Consider the following 15,050-nt stretch of genomic DNA (forward strand, 5'->3'; position numbering starts at 1 on the left):
GCTCGAGTGTTATAACAAAAGATAAAAGCAAAATACAGAACATCTTTAGGATATGCAATTTTCACACCTAGCATGAAATTTTAAAGCACATTGTATATAATGTTGAAGACATCAAAGTGTATTATAATAATATCCAAAATACTACACTGAAGAACGTACTTTGGTAATTGTTCAACCTGGCCACCTCCTTTATTTAAAATTTTAAACAGGGTCACGAACTCGAGACGGATTATTGACTAAAATGACAGTGCACATATTCTACCGGGTTGAAAAGCAATAACCAAGTACGTCCTATTCTGTAAATTACCACTATATTAAAGTTACACTTCATAACATAATTTGGTAGCATCATAAACAAAGCAAAAAATTAAAACAAAAACTTTTTTCATTGGCTCCTGTTGCACTTATTAACTCCTTCCTGATATTTGTTGGCATTTGTTTATCACTTTCACAGAAAGATGTTCGATGTTTCTGGGCATATTTTCTGACTTTAATTTTCACTGGAATTTGTCTCGCACTAATAGAGTATGTATCAAGCTTTTACGTTTCCAAATACAATTTGCCTTAAAATATTTTTTGCTTTTTGAAATTTTGAAGCTAGCAGCTGACGGCGTTCATAATAGTGGATCTTTACCCAAATACAAAGTTCATACTATAAGCTTTTCCGATTTGAAAACCACATAAATTTTCCGATTTTCCATGACTTATTAAAACCCGCCCGCTATGAACTCGAACGGCAATATATCATTCTGTGATTGCTTTTTTCTAAAATCCTTTACCGTCCCTTATTAATACAAACACAATAATAGCAACCATAGTTCATAAATTATCTTCTTCATGCTCAGTCAGCCCGCTTAAATTAAGTCAAGTGGTGAATAACTTCCTACTAGAATGTTCCTAATAGCACACTGTGTGCTTAAAAAGCCATGCAGCCGTGCGGAAGCTTTATCTAACATATATCTTTCATTAGCCTATCATCATAATCTATTCTTATTTTCGGCAGTCGTCGAATTGGACACAGTGCAGGATTCTTTCATTAAAAAAAAGGAACGATATATTAGATTAATTTACAATTAAATGTTTTTTTCCAACAAAATAAATCTGTACGATTTCGCTTTTCACATAAGCATGAGTATGGTATACTAATATTTCATTTTCCTCAAAAGGTGAATAGAGGAATATTTCCCAGTGAAATTTCTACTAAATAAAGTTGGGCTGCGTCGCAGAATCACTAATGTACTGGACCTTATGATGCGATTTCAGCACGATAATACTAGAATACTTATATGACAATATCACCCCAAAGTTTCCCAGCGTATTTAATACGCAATCATGTCATTTGGTTTACATGATTCAGTGTTTCCAGCATGATTCGGCGAGGAATAGCCATCCATGAGACCCTCTTGGGGATGTAGAGCATTATTCGAAATCTTGGTCGATGTAAATCTCTTCAAGTCGAACTCTTTTATATGCTACCCGCCCATTGTTCTCTCTCTGTCGAAGAAAGCCAAATAGAAGTGCCCATAACCAGATGATTGGCCAAACTGTCCAAACCGCTACTGCGGAACAAAGACCCGCCGAGCGTGGTTCTGTATTCCCCCTGCCCCCATACATACCTGAAAGGCAAAAAGGCAACACACGGCGACTTAGCTTAAGCGGATTTAAGCGCGCTAGACTTGCACCCTCTTGTCGGATATCAAGATCCATCAATTTAAAACCGGTTTATTATAATTTGCTTATGAAGTGTGCGCTACATTGCTGTCGTCGTTCAGCTTTTCGCATATAACTATTATGACTAAAACGTAGTGTTTTTAATTAAAAAAAATACAACTATTGGACATTTTCGTAGCTTTTAGCAGAAGCATAAGGATTTAACTTACATTTCGTCATTATTATTATATTATAGCACGAATAACAAAAATCAAAACTATTACCGTGTCCTCTTTTGTCGAATATAAAACGAGTCAAGTTGGGTTAAACAAGAAAACGAGAGAACCCCCGCCCTTAAATGTACAAATATGACCAATTTCAGTCCTTATTTACGTTACCTCATTTAATATTCTTATACGGGCTTATATGCGACACACAGGCTTATGAAAAATTATGTGATGAAATTAAAAAATGCATAGAACAACGCTAAGGAGACCATCCAGGAACGGAAGTTGTGATATTGAATCGAATCAGTAATATTGGAAACCTTTTTTGAAAACCTGATAAAATTAAAGGAATCCATTTGCAAAGCTCCTGTTCTACATAACTTTACAGCATCTATTTAATATAAACTACCCGGCGGCCAGATAAGCCAGATGACCTAAAGTTTTGTCTTTCGTGAAACATAAGTACAAAGTTATCTTTGTTTTATGGACGTCTCAATTCAAAAGACAATAGCTTCTTCCTATATATTGTTATACATGTGAGTGATGCAAAAGGAACATTGAATTTTATATTGCTACATATTATACGCATCACAGCATGCTTATTAATATATTTTGTAGATCAAGTAACAAAACAGGCCTTAAGCACCGTACCAGCACTTCTTAATGATCTTCAATATTTTCCACAAATCAGCAGTATAAATGTATTTACGTGTTTCTCGGTTTATTCGAAACATGTCAAGACCTTTTTCGCATGTTCTATACTAGAATTTAAATACCATCTACTTCCATTGTTTACACATCGTAATATGAATACCTATTAATTGCCAGTGTACTAAAACTATTAGGTGGCACTTGAAGCTAAGTCCCGGTGCAGTTATCATCAACAGGAATCATATAATTAAAACCTGTAGGGCAGTGACATGAGAATATCAATTCCAAATACTAGGTTAGTCTTTAAACAATCCTGATTCGAATAGCTTTATTGTTGCAATACAAACAATAATTAGGGTTATATAGAATAGGCCGTAGCCATCGTGGTAAGGATTTGTAAGTCTTATAAATTTTATGATTCTAAACGGAACCTGTAGCGTTACCCGAAGCACCTTGTTTTTTGGGACAATATGATACTTATTGGCTACTGTAGGTAACCAATTTCCCACCCGCTTGCCTCATAGAAACTGCATAACACGTACTTTTGGTTTATTAATACTCATTTAGTTCTCTTATCTTATAGAGATGACGGTCCCATATACACTTGTACTTTATTTACATTCCTTGAGGTCACTGCGCATGTAAGCAATACATACTAAAGCTCAAACTAGTTTAGTAGATTGCATAAACACACGAACTTTACGTTACAGGCCATACACGTTGAAAATTAACATCATTTCTAACTCTACCATGTGGACTGTCTTTTTGCAATATATCAGAAAATTAAGCTTTTCCTTATGATAATTCTTTGTAGCCCAAAGCTTGGTACTTCCCTGAAAATTTAATTCCGTTTACTTGATCAATTGCTTCCCGTATATCAACAAGTAAAGTCAATGCATTATCTTGTTTTTTCTTCATATACTTCAGTAGTTCCTTAAGCAAATTCTCATCATATGAGTTAGTTGGTTTCAAGCCTTTTGGGTGTTCGGCCATTTTGGGCAAGCACAACACGTACGAACATGCGACCAGTTAAGAGCTCGAAATAACGACTTGTAAATGTCTTCTATAGAGCATGGCTTATAGGAGTTTTCACTCCTAGAGGCGGGGCAGAGCGCAGGCTTTCTTCTCTATTTCTCCAGCGTTCGTATTAATGAAGGGACTTTTTTCTACTAATTTCAAAGTATTTAAGTTTCTCTATTATGACATCAGCTTTACTGTGTTATCCACTAACCAAGAAAATGAAGCAGAGCCTAGTTAGGTCGTTAACCTCTAACTCAGCGTCTAAATAACACCTTGGTTATTAAAAAGGATTCATAACATAGGTGTAAACAAGTAACAAAGACACCACAATCGGTTATTCATTATAACAGTGGTGTGTGACGTTTTTAATATTACTTTGTAATCTATTTACACCTAATCAGTTATGATTAGATAAAGAATCATGCAATATCATTCTTACTCGTCTTTATCTTAACATGATATACTCCCCGTTGATATATACAATACTGAATCTAATAGTATTATATGACTCGAAACGATATGAAGAAATGTATTCAAATAAACGGTGAAATCCCTCTTTTAACCTAATAAAGGTTTATTTTCTTGAATTCACAATAATGTATTTACCCATAATAACAGTAATTAAATCACTCATAACAAACTGATCCGCAATACGTTCTATTAGTTTGTAAGTTTTTAAGAAAGCAAATTCTAACTATCATTTTGTTCTTAATGTAGTACTTCAGTGCATCGTTTTTACCGCGCATTATATAGTAAGCTACGTACACAGCGATGGAGAATGGAAAATACAACAGGTAAGCTATCTATTACGGCCGACTCTCCGCGCAATTACGACCGAGGAACGCGACAACCATAAACCGCATAAGCATGAGCCACAAGCTATTTACGTTAGTTGCGTCTATAACTTTCATTACACTAACTCACCTGGAACCGAAGCGACAATACCATGTTGTGTCAGAAACGGGGCAGAAGATAGTTCGATACCTCGTAGTTTTCCGAGAACTTCGAGTCGATGTAAGACATTATTCACTGACGGCCGTTCTCGGGGATCAATAGTTAACATATCACCTAATCCATAAAACAAAGATATTCACTCATAATGTGCTTATCGTCACGCCGAATAACGGAGAATAGACACAGGTTCATCTCATAGCTTTCAGTATAGAATCTTGAAAACACCAACAAATATTTTACGATAAGCCCACTATGAGTAGTAAATTAGTATTTCTCCCAGCCCACCAAATCAGTTGCCTTTGTTCTATTTAGTATAGTACATGAGCGCTTAAATTATTGATATTTTTTATTGTTAGTTATTTTTATGTTAATACATGAATTACTTTTTAGATCAACTTTTATTTTATTAGTGTTGCTATTAATCTGCCAATGACGTACCAATGAGCTGCTGTAGATCTCCAAATTCAGTGTCGGCATTTGCGGGGATGTTGTACTTGGCATTGAGTATGGCAAGTTTAGCGGCGTCTGCGAATGGATGTTGTCGGTAGCAAAGCACGTACAGAATACAGCCAAGAGCCCATACGTCTAGGCGATGATCGATAGGAAAATTGTTATACGTGTCCAAACATTCGGGGCCACGGTACATCGGCGTTGTATTTCGTTGTATCTAATGGAACGTCACATTATAATCGCAAAGATCAGTGCTCTTATTTAATTTTCTGTAAGAAGAACCTCGAAAAATTTTCGATGAATGGCTCCTGCACTCTGAGCCAGAAAAAACTGTTTTCTTTACATATTCGAGATTACTGGTAAGGTCTCAAAGAAACTACGTACAAATACGAATTCCCTTATAGATAATGAACGCCGAGAGTTTACTTCCAATCAACATGGCTTTTTAAATACCTCAAGGCTCAGCAAACAAAACTCTGGATTCTAAGCTATGAAAAGTGTACGATTAGTAAGAATCTACTCATCAAAATCGAGACAGTCACCTCATCTTCAACGAGACTCCTTTTCAAAGCAGTCCATTTGTCATCAACGATATGACAGGCAATCGTTGAGCTGCCAAAATCACAGAGTTTCACAGTGCCATCACGCGCTATTAGCAAGTTTTCCAACTTCAAGTCCCGGTGCGTGATTGGCGGTTGCTGTGTGTGCATATGTAATACAGCCTTGCAACATTGGTAGAAGACTTTAAGCACCTGGTCCATGCTTAGCTTCGCCTAAAAGTATTAATTCGTATTCATCAGTCACATACAGAAACGGGAGATGCAGGAGCAGAAGTAGATTAATGATTGGTAATTATTGGTAGGAACATTCTTTCTAACTTTGCAGTTAGAAAGAATGTTCCTACCAACAAAAATATTAAGCTAACAGTTAAAATATATTCGTTCCCACGTCTAAGTCTACCTTCTTTCTAACTCAAAATTAATTTCTTTCATAACTGTATGCTCCACTTTACACTCTGTGTGCCTACTCCTCCCACTGCTCCGCGAAATAAGTTTATCATACTGTATATAATGTTTTCACTAAAATTTGGCAATATATCGTTCAAATTATAATAAATTAAGTAAAGGGTGGACGAACTAAACTTGCGTAATCCTGGCGTTTTTGAATGCATTTATTCGAAAGCACTACTACAAATAAAAAAATTGTTTCCAGAAAAATATAAACAAGCTTGCACCGATAAACGGCACAATTATGAACTTGCTGGGTCATCCCCAAGTTGATCGCGTATGACAGTGCAAATAAACTTGTGGCTGCAGGTGAGGCAGAAGCACATTTTAGCACACATCAATGAAAAATGTTCGACATACAAAAGCAGTTCGGACCTCAGAATTAATCGATGCCTTTCCAAAATATATTTCTGACCATCGTTCTGTTTCGCTTAGATCGGTTGTAAAAAAATCTTATTTGAGTAAGACTACCATGTTACAGAATGTTACATATCAAATATCATAAGTAAGACAAATGCACTCCAATGTCGATAAAACCAATAGATCGCCATTATTCGCCAGAGTTCTCTTAGAATGAAACAGTAAATTGTCTTCGATTCTTTTCGGACGAAAACATCTTTTTCACCCTCGACGCGAAAATCAACCGTAGAAATGATCGCTGGCTTGCTTACAGCGCAAATGATACGTCACGCGTAGAAACAATTTTTCAGCTAATATTCAGGTTTTTAGTTTGTCTTCACTGATAGAGACGTCATGTCATCGAACATCTTCCAAGATGGGAGAGAAGTTAATTTGCGTGTTCTAGAAACTGTTATCACACCGTAAATCTATGTTGAGGTATCTAAAAGAAGACCTTATCTTTTCCAAAACTAGGCGCATCGGCACTGCTGCACCTACTTATACAAGGCGATGAGTGCAGTGTGCGCTATTTAGCACTACATTCATACCCTGGAATAAGAACATACACTCGCCGAAAAACCCAGACTTGAGCCTGTTGGGTTACTATGTATAAAGCATTACCAAGCGAAAATCCAACAAGTTTCAACATGGCAACGATGGCTCGTTCACTCGTGTTATAAAGAAAGCGTTTGAAGAATCGTAAAGAAAAACTTTGAAACGAGCTTGTTAGCGGTTGAGGCCTCGAATTAACGCCGAAATCGCTGACGCTGTAATCGCAATTGATAAGGCTTGTATTGGCTTGGCATGACCGTTTGAAATGTCATTTCTAGCACATGCTGAGCATCTGGTTGATAAGTCTATTTTTGTTTAGATACAGCCCTAGAAAATCCCTACCACGCTCAATGAATATAATATAAGAAGAATAGATGACAAACTCGGTATATACAATTAATCAAAGTAGACTTGGTTATGCGTCGTAATGTGCGAAACGAATCGAAATATTGAAATGTTTGTGCTAATCAAAAATAATTCAAAACGTTTTATTTTTGTATGTCAAGAACAAACGACTCATTATTTCGGTATATAAATGTTTTTATTATTAAAAGCAATCTAGCTGATGAAATACTGTGTTTACCTTATTAATAGCATCAACAACCACACCACCGGAGCAGAACTCAGTTAGAATGAGATATTCTTTACGGCCCCCTTGGCTTTCGGCGACGGCAGAAGCGCAGAATTCGATGACATTTGGGTGTCCCTTGAGTTGCTTGAGCACACGAATTTCCTGCTCGATTGAATCTGCGCTTTCTTGATCGACGCTGAACATTCGCTAATCCCCAAGTATAATACAATGCAATAAAGTTAAAGCTCAGATTTTATGATTATACGTAAATAAAATGAATCGTAATAACAGATTAGAACAAATATCAGACATGCTCAGGAACGTAGACACACAGGATTATTATGTAATAATCGATAGTCACCCCGGATTCACTGAACCCATCAGCTAAAATTGAGCAGTGATGATATAAGTAGTTTTTTAAGCAATTCATTATTATCAAAGTTTTTGTTTTAAAAACCTTCTATACAATAAGCGTAAATGTTTGTAAACAACTATCCCATATTACATCCTAATGATTCCATCGCGTGATAGATCTGTATGTATTAAACCTTTACAGTGAATGTCATTAATATTATTAAATATGACCAGCTCTTCCGTAATTAATAAAAAAAAAGTCCTTCGACCATCTTATTAATAAGAATTTCGTAATTGGGTGTACAATTAACCACAACTGTTTTCCTCTTATTCGGAAGGGACTTCAATCATCATCAAACATCCTCATACGCATCGTTAGTATAGCCTTTACGGAATAGCACTACTTCTTGCAATACAATGCGTTACTTCGGCTAAATAATTTTTCCGCTTTTTCAATCAGCTCGATTGTTATAAGGACTAAACTGCGGTTCTCGGACACGCTCGACATTAACGTCTTATTGTCATATTTAAGTCACTTATGAAAAATTCATAATTATATTTCCACTTAAAGCGCGTTTGTCAAACAATTTCAATTCCAGCAACACACTAATTTTCCCAGAAAAAAATTAATAAAAAATTACTATAAATTTTGTTGGATTTAATTTTCCTCGTTATGCTATTTTCACTTAACTATCCCACTGTTGTCGTGTGGTGATAGATCGAATGCTTGTAGATACTACGTATCATTGCCTGAGATTCTTAAAGAAACAAAACTTCATATAGCCCATTATTTAACATGGTACGTAACAATCAGGGTTCAATCTGTCATGATCTACCTTAAGCGCAAAGCTTTTTCCGGTGTTTGTGTCCTGAACTAAGAATACGAAGCCAAAACCACCTGTAATCAGAAAATGATAATTTTCATTATAAGCGTATAGTCTTAATCAACACACTGGCTTAATATTACTGTTCTCTACTTTAATGCATTAATATCAATATATAACATCATTTTTTTATTGATTTGAAATTGTTATAAATAGAAACACGGGGAACATATTACTATTTATTTATGATAAGGCTTATCATTTAGATTAAAAACTAGAAGATAGTTTTTAACCTATGACTAAATTCAGCGATGGCTATATTCTCCTAGGGCATATACATGGTCGGACTGCAATGCTCGATTATCGATTCAATTATGCGGGTAACTTGGAAAACCATGTTGTGTTAGCACTTTGCCAATTTCAATTAAATCCGAGCTAAAAAGCGCCATGGAATTATGTTTTGAGAACGAAGACTGGAGTGTTGAGGATCAGCAAGTAGATGACCAGATGTCGAAACCCGAAGAATAAGAGTAGGGAAGGTCTTTGCGAAATCAGAGCTTAAAGTCTAAGGACCCTGTCCGCCAAAACTGGCATTCCACATATAACGTGTTGTTATCACTCAAATACTAAGAGAATGGAGACAGACTAACAAATGGATTCATCGCAAATTAACGCCAAGCCAGTCGGAAATGTGTATTCTACATTCAATCTGTTAAACTTTAATCCACGAAAAACCAGCTTGGAAAATCCCAGTCACCACTGCAAGCTGGAGAAAGATCAGGCCAGAGAATGACGTCGCTTTGGCGACAAATTAACTTGGTGGCAGTTTTGAGTAGGTGACGATAGTAGTTACAACATACATAAGGCGCATCTGCTGCTATGAGACATCCGCCGAAAATAAAATAATGAAGGTAGCCTGCTGTTTTGAGTGTTGATGAGATTGATAGACCGTTGATACAGCGATAGAAAGCACGCAGTCTGGTTACTTGATGACAACGCCAGACCTCATCACCATGCTTAAAATACTTCCTAGATTGAGTAAAGGAATATCCAGCTTTCACTTTCACTACATTGTTCTTCCGAACTACGATGTGTGATTACGGGCTTTCCACGTAAGGCAATTGGTGGGCAAGCATATTACTATCGATTCACTTCGAGAAGCCATAGATAAGAAAATTACTTATGAGAATACAAATGGTAGGTATGGCTGCCCAGAGGTTGCCAAAGCACTGTAATTAGTGTGTACCTCTGACACATTAAAAATCATGTTAGTTCGATTAATTCAGAGGTTATTCAGCTTCAAAATCCGCCGAATTTGCTTGTAAGAGCCTAATACTTTGTTTATGAAAAGACTTATTTTCTCTATAAAATTAGATCAATAAATTGGTACCAATTGCTAAAACATGTTATTGTACAATTCCGATCTAACTCTGATATAGTTTGGTATATTTACAAGTACTTCTTAAATTACATTTCTGCGACTGCAATGTGTACCCATTGTTAATATGATTTATATTAAGCGCACTGCGCAATCTGTTTAGAGATATACTAGTAAACCCCGCTCAGTCTAGAATTTACAATTTTATTCCAAAGTTTCTCGTCTCGTTAAGATCTGTAGACTAAAGGGAAATAACGGTTTTCATTTGTTTAGCGTATCTTATTATATTTAAGATATGATAGATTATGTTCGAAGGCTGCGAGAAATAAGAACCCGATGCTTGTGCCGAATGTGCACTGTAAAGGACGCTGCGATACGCCAAAGTAAGACCGATGGTTTTCTAATTGTTATATATAAACCAGCGCGTCCTCAAGGTAGGGTAGATGCGGCTGTCTAAATTTAGCCAAACGGAAAACACAAATAGCCAAAGATGTTGTGCGCTAATGTCACATTGCGCTCTTTCACCGTGTTTCAAAATTTCCAGATTATTTGACCAAAAAACAAACATCTTATGATATTTGGAAGTCATGTGCTCCTAACACTAAAAAACATCTAAAGGTTGGCATGAAAATCCACGATAGTAAGAGACTTGAAATTAAGTTATTTCAAGTTCGTACGTGTCAAGCAAGTATGTGGTCGTTACTCTAAGTTAAGTAACGATCGCATCGAACTGACGACAGAGGACCGAAATGGGCAGAATATTCAAGGTGGTTGTTTTAGAGGTATTTTCAAATATTCATGCCAACTTTAGGCCGTTCGTTCTAAAACTCGAGGACTTCTGTATTGTCACTAGCTTTCATTCGCCTCTCTCTTAAGAATGTTTCATTAATGTTTTTTGTCTATTCATAACATGGTCTTTTTTTTTGTATAAGTTGGCATACGATCCCGCATTAACTTTTTGTTCAATTCTGGATACTTGCAAATAAAGCTGAAGCGTCCTCGTAAACACTGTTTAGTTTACCTCTTACCAAAATGTTTGTTTTTTTCCTTTAAATGGAAGTAGGTAAATACGTTATAAACTGTTCTCGTTTTCCCTTGCCTACGTATGGTAAACTCTCCGGCGCACCGAAGTTCGCAAGAGCAGGAACGAAGGCCCAGCAAGCTATTATGTATATTTGGCTCTTCTTTATCCAAATATGACCCAATGCAAACAGCGGCACTAAAAAGCGTGAATCATCTCCAGGTTACAAATCATCTCACTATTCGACCTTATAACAGGTCCATGCCATCTATGGCATATGCTTACATCAAAGAGTGGTACTGTAATTAGTATTACATACCAAATTACAACTCACACCTAGAGGAAAATCGATTAATAGCGCAGTGAAGGCACTAGAGGCAAGTGAAGACATTTGTTTGTCATATTATATTTTCACTCTGGGCAGAAAAATGTCAACACACCAGATATAGTCTTGTTAATTATAAGGACTAACGGTAAATAGGCATCTGGTAGGAGAAGTATGATACAGTCTTATGATGAAGTGTGTCACCACGTCAATGTGAATTTATAGATTTTGACGTGTATAATGTAGTTGGCTATGACGTACTAACCATGTACATGTTCTCTGGTTAACCCATAAACAACATTACCTGTTATTATATACTTATAAGCCAGCTAAATTAGATCGGAGAATTTAGCAATAGTCAAAAAGCAGAATTTCCGTTGATTCTCAAAAACCTTGTGCATGGGCAGATTCATTCCATTTTAGTCCAATATGATGCATAATTTTTGTCGAATTTTTTTACTAATGTGCCAAAAACTAGAAAACAGATCCTTTGTTCTAGGTAAATGTATTATATGAAGCAGGGCCTCAGTGGAAATGTTGAGACTTTTAATTTTTTTACTCCAAAAGATATTTCCAAATTTTAAATATCAAATGAATTATCAAATACGATGGTTATATAATTTAGTATAACGGATGTAATGTTTTACATCTTATTATTTTCTACGTACAAACCAATCATATTTTATTTTATTTTAGCCATAACCCAAAACAAATCTGTTAAATATAAATGGAAGTAAAATTCGCCAACTCAGAGAAAAATAAGACGTATAACTGACTTTTTTCTTATTAGCCAATCGTCTTCCCAGAGCTTTCTCAAACAAAGTGCTAAGGGGCAATTCCTTTTCAGAAACTTGCATGTTAGGGTTACGACAACTTCTGTTATATCGCACACTAAGCAAGCGTATTCACCTGAGTAGTTGCATTTCCGTAGTCAAGCAAGAATAGGAAAATAAAGATAATGGGTACTTGTACGCGACAGAACATACGTAGAGCTATTTTTATAAACAGTAACTTTGGCGAACAATTATTTAATTAGTGAAAGGAAGGTATGCTAGCTTGGAGCACAAAACACTACTAAAGTAGGTGACGTGTTACTCAATAAGGCGAGAGCTGTTTTGCTAAACGCAATAACCCTGTTTATTTTTTATTGTAATAAAATTAAGGTGATTCAGAGATACAGCTTTTTCATTTTCAAGGACTACCCCCATAGCGAGTACGTCCTGGTATTATGCACACACATATTGCAAGACCACACAGTATGAGAATTTTCAAGTGCTTTGACTATAAGGGAAATGTAGAGAGTGGTCGGAACCTGCTGCTCAGCGAAGACAAGTGGCATTTCGTGTTAGAGAAGCATAAGAGTTTTCTATCATTTTACTGGCAATGCATACTCACAGTATGCTACACCTGACAGAATTGACAATGGACAACTTAATATACTCCAGCGGCCGTGTCTAGTTGTTATGTAAAAAATAACTGAAATTTCAGTGTCATATTATTAGTTTGACTAATTTTAGGTTATCAGATTGTGCCTACACGTCTACTGTAGATAAAGCTTAAATAAAATCATTGCCAATCATAGTTGCTTTTTTGTAATAGTAGCTAACCTTCAGCAATAACTTTCAAAACTCGCAATTTGAAGATTCCTAATGATACAATCTGACCCACGAATTCGTTGTCTTCTTTTGAGGCGGACGAGCCCGCCCCCGAAAAGTAGCCGAGGGCAGACTTAAACATGATGATTTCGATGTTTTTCCGTTTCTAACCACCGTTTCCGTTTCATACACATACACCAAAGGCTGTGGAAATGCCGTAGAGTTACATGCGCGTGTCTAACGTACGTTCGATGGGAAATAACATTGAACAAGGAACAAAATTTTCAGGTCACATACATATGCAGACAGTAAATTGCAATGAAAAATTGGTAGCTACGCACAAACGGTGCGGATAGCGGCTGGTGGACTTGCCGTTCTAACTATTAACAATCGAGCTGTTGTGTGGGTTATGGCTGAGTCGTAGATGGCCCAGTCGAATGACAGCCAGCGAGCTACACACAGACAACCGCCCTCGCTAGCCGTTCAATACAGCTGGACAACCAATAACAAACACATTTCCCGTACACGAAACATACGCAAGCGACAGTTTCGAATTACATTTCTACGTTGAATTTGTTAACAATTTGTTCAGAGCAGTGCAGATTGTTCAGAAAAAACTTTAATAATCTATTTGGTGTAAATTCTCACTCGAGTTAATGCCTTCGCCATATTCGATTTTACATGTTATATCTAATTTGGTAATGAGATTTTCAACAGGTGATTAATTAATGTGTAGTTGCAAATATATTTTACAGATATATTATTCGAGCGGATGAATCGAAAAGTAATTCTGTTTATGAAAAACGGAGTTGCTCTATATTGCTTGGTTTTAAGTGTATTACGAATAACAGATGCTATTTCGTATCGCTCTAAAACAAGTTTGTTATTGGGAGGTCAAATAGTTGTTTCATTGTACCATGCAAATAAAGGTGGCTTTGCTCCATTGCAGTGTTGGAGCCTTGATTAAGCTTTTATACATCCGAGCAGTCAACAACAGGAGCTCAAAAACAAGAAGGTACTAATTATTCTACAGTTATCCTTTACATAAAAAAGGGTAACGTGGCTTCCATATCAAGAACGCTATCAGTGTATCTTTAGTTTCTGCAGATAAGAGTAGGTTTTTATTACTTCAATTTAATAAAAGTAGAAAGTACGTTTTTGAAAATCTATAAGATATATTAAATTATTCTAGATAGATAACAATTTATTAGTCATTTCATTGTAAATATTAACTCTCTCATAAGCTCACCCATTCTTTTGTTTCATGACGCTTTTAAAAGACAAGCATAATCAGTCCGACGAGTAGCATACTACAGCACCATGGTACAACTCATTTATGATCTAATGCAACTCGATGTCAATTTCAAGGTTCTGTTTTTTGATTGTTTTGGTTGATTCAGAAATCTTCATTTAAATACAGCATTTTTTCATCTCACATATATATATATATATATATATATATATATATATATATATATATATACATATATATATATAGAGCTATCGAAAAATATTGATCGTTTCAAGCTAAAATTAAAGCAAATACTTTTTTGTATTTTAAAATAGTTGTATTGAACTTTATATGTGATATTTTGATCGATGAGCTTATGCTATTTTTGATAATATTACTGTACCATCACTATAGAACTCCTCTGGTTGGTGAAAAGTTATGACAACTTATTTTTATATGCCTCCATTGAAACTAAATTCACAACGTTAAAGGGATCTTGCGGAGATCAAAAGTAAAAGGTTACCTTCTCATTCAAAATGCGGGCTATACGGGAGATGTATTAAACTTTCCCATCGAAGTTCTTTCGACTGTTGCTAGGTGGTTAGAGATACACCTGGTGTAATATTGCCATGGTAGAAGGCTTTTTTTTGTTCATTAGTCCCGGTGGATTTTTTTCAGTGGCTTGTTGCAGTTTGTTTTAATTTTTGACAGTAAAAGCCCGAACCAATTGCTTTGCCAGGCAGCAGCAACTCATAATGGATAATTCCTTTCCAGTTCCACTAAATACATCACCTACTTTGCCGTCAGACTGAACTTCGCCACGGACTGCAGATTCACTCTT

The 15,050-nt window shown here is 36.0% G+C and overlaps 1 protein-coding gene and 1 long non-coding RNA gene across 5 annotated transcripts in view; one reads left to right on the forward strand and one right to left on the reverse strand.

The window, feature by feature from the left end:
- aux (cyclin-G-associated kinase) overlaps positions 1 to 15,050 on the reverse strand; it is a 51,644-nt gene that overhangs the window by 17,645 nt on the left and 18,949 nt on the right. The window contains exons 1-7 of one of the 3 annotated variants that reach the window (XM_022791122.2): positions 13,320 to 13,460; positions 12,991 to 13,182; positions 8,672 to 8,733; positions 7,494 to 7,688; positions 5,495 to 5,725; positions 4,941 to 5,169; positions 4,473 to 4,616 (exon numbers count right to left, since the gene is read on the reverse strand). In XM_022791122.2, coding sequence (XP_022646857.1) covers positions 4,473 to 4,616; positions 4,941 to 5,169; positions 5,495 to 5,725; positions 7,494 to 7,688; positions 8,672 to 8,733; positions 12,991 to 13,120 — 991 coding nt within the window. In that variant the 5' untranslated portion in view covers positions 13,121 to 13,182; positions 13,320 to 13,460. Of the gene's footprint in view, positions 1 to 4,472; positions 4,617 to 4,940; positions 5,170 to 5,494; positions 5,726 to 7,493; positions 7,689 to 8,671; positions 8,734 to 12,990; positions 13,461 to 15,050 lie in introns of those variants that run through there. The other 2 variants (XM_086978674.1, XM_086978676.1) reach the window with 2 other exon arrangements.
- LOC147757723 (uncharacterized) lies at positions 13,462 to 14,150 on the forward strand. 2 transcript variants are annotated; one of them, XR_015319955.1, is made up of 2 exons: positions 13,462 to 13,695; positions 13,928 to 14,150. It is a non-coding gene; the product is annotated as an uncharacterized LOC147757723 (long non-coding RNA). The 2 variants fall into 2 exon arrangements; XR_015319954.1 differs by having other exon boundaries at positions 13,483 to 13,676.

Source organism: Varroa destructor, unplaced genomic scaffold (genome assembly GCF_002443255.2).
Source record: "Varroa destructor unplaced genomic scaffold, Vdes_3.0 BEIS01000002.1, whole genome shotgun sequence".
NCBI lineage: Eukaryota > Metazoa > Arthropoda > Arachnida > Mesostigmata > Varroidae > Varroa > Varroa destructor.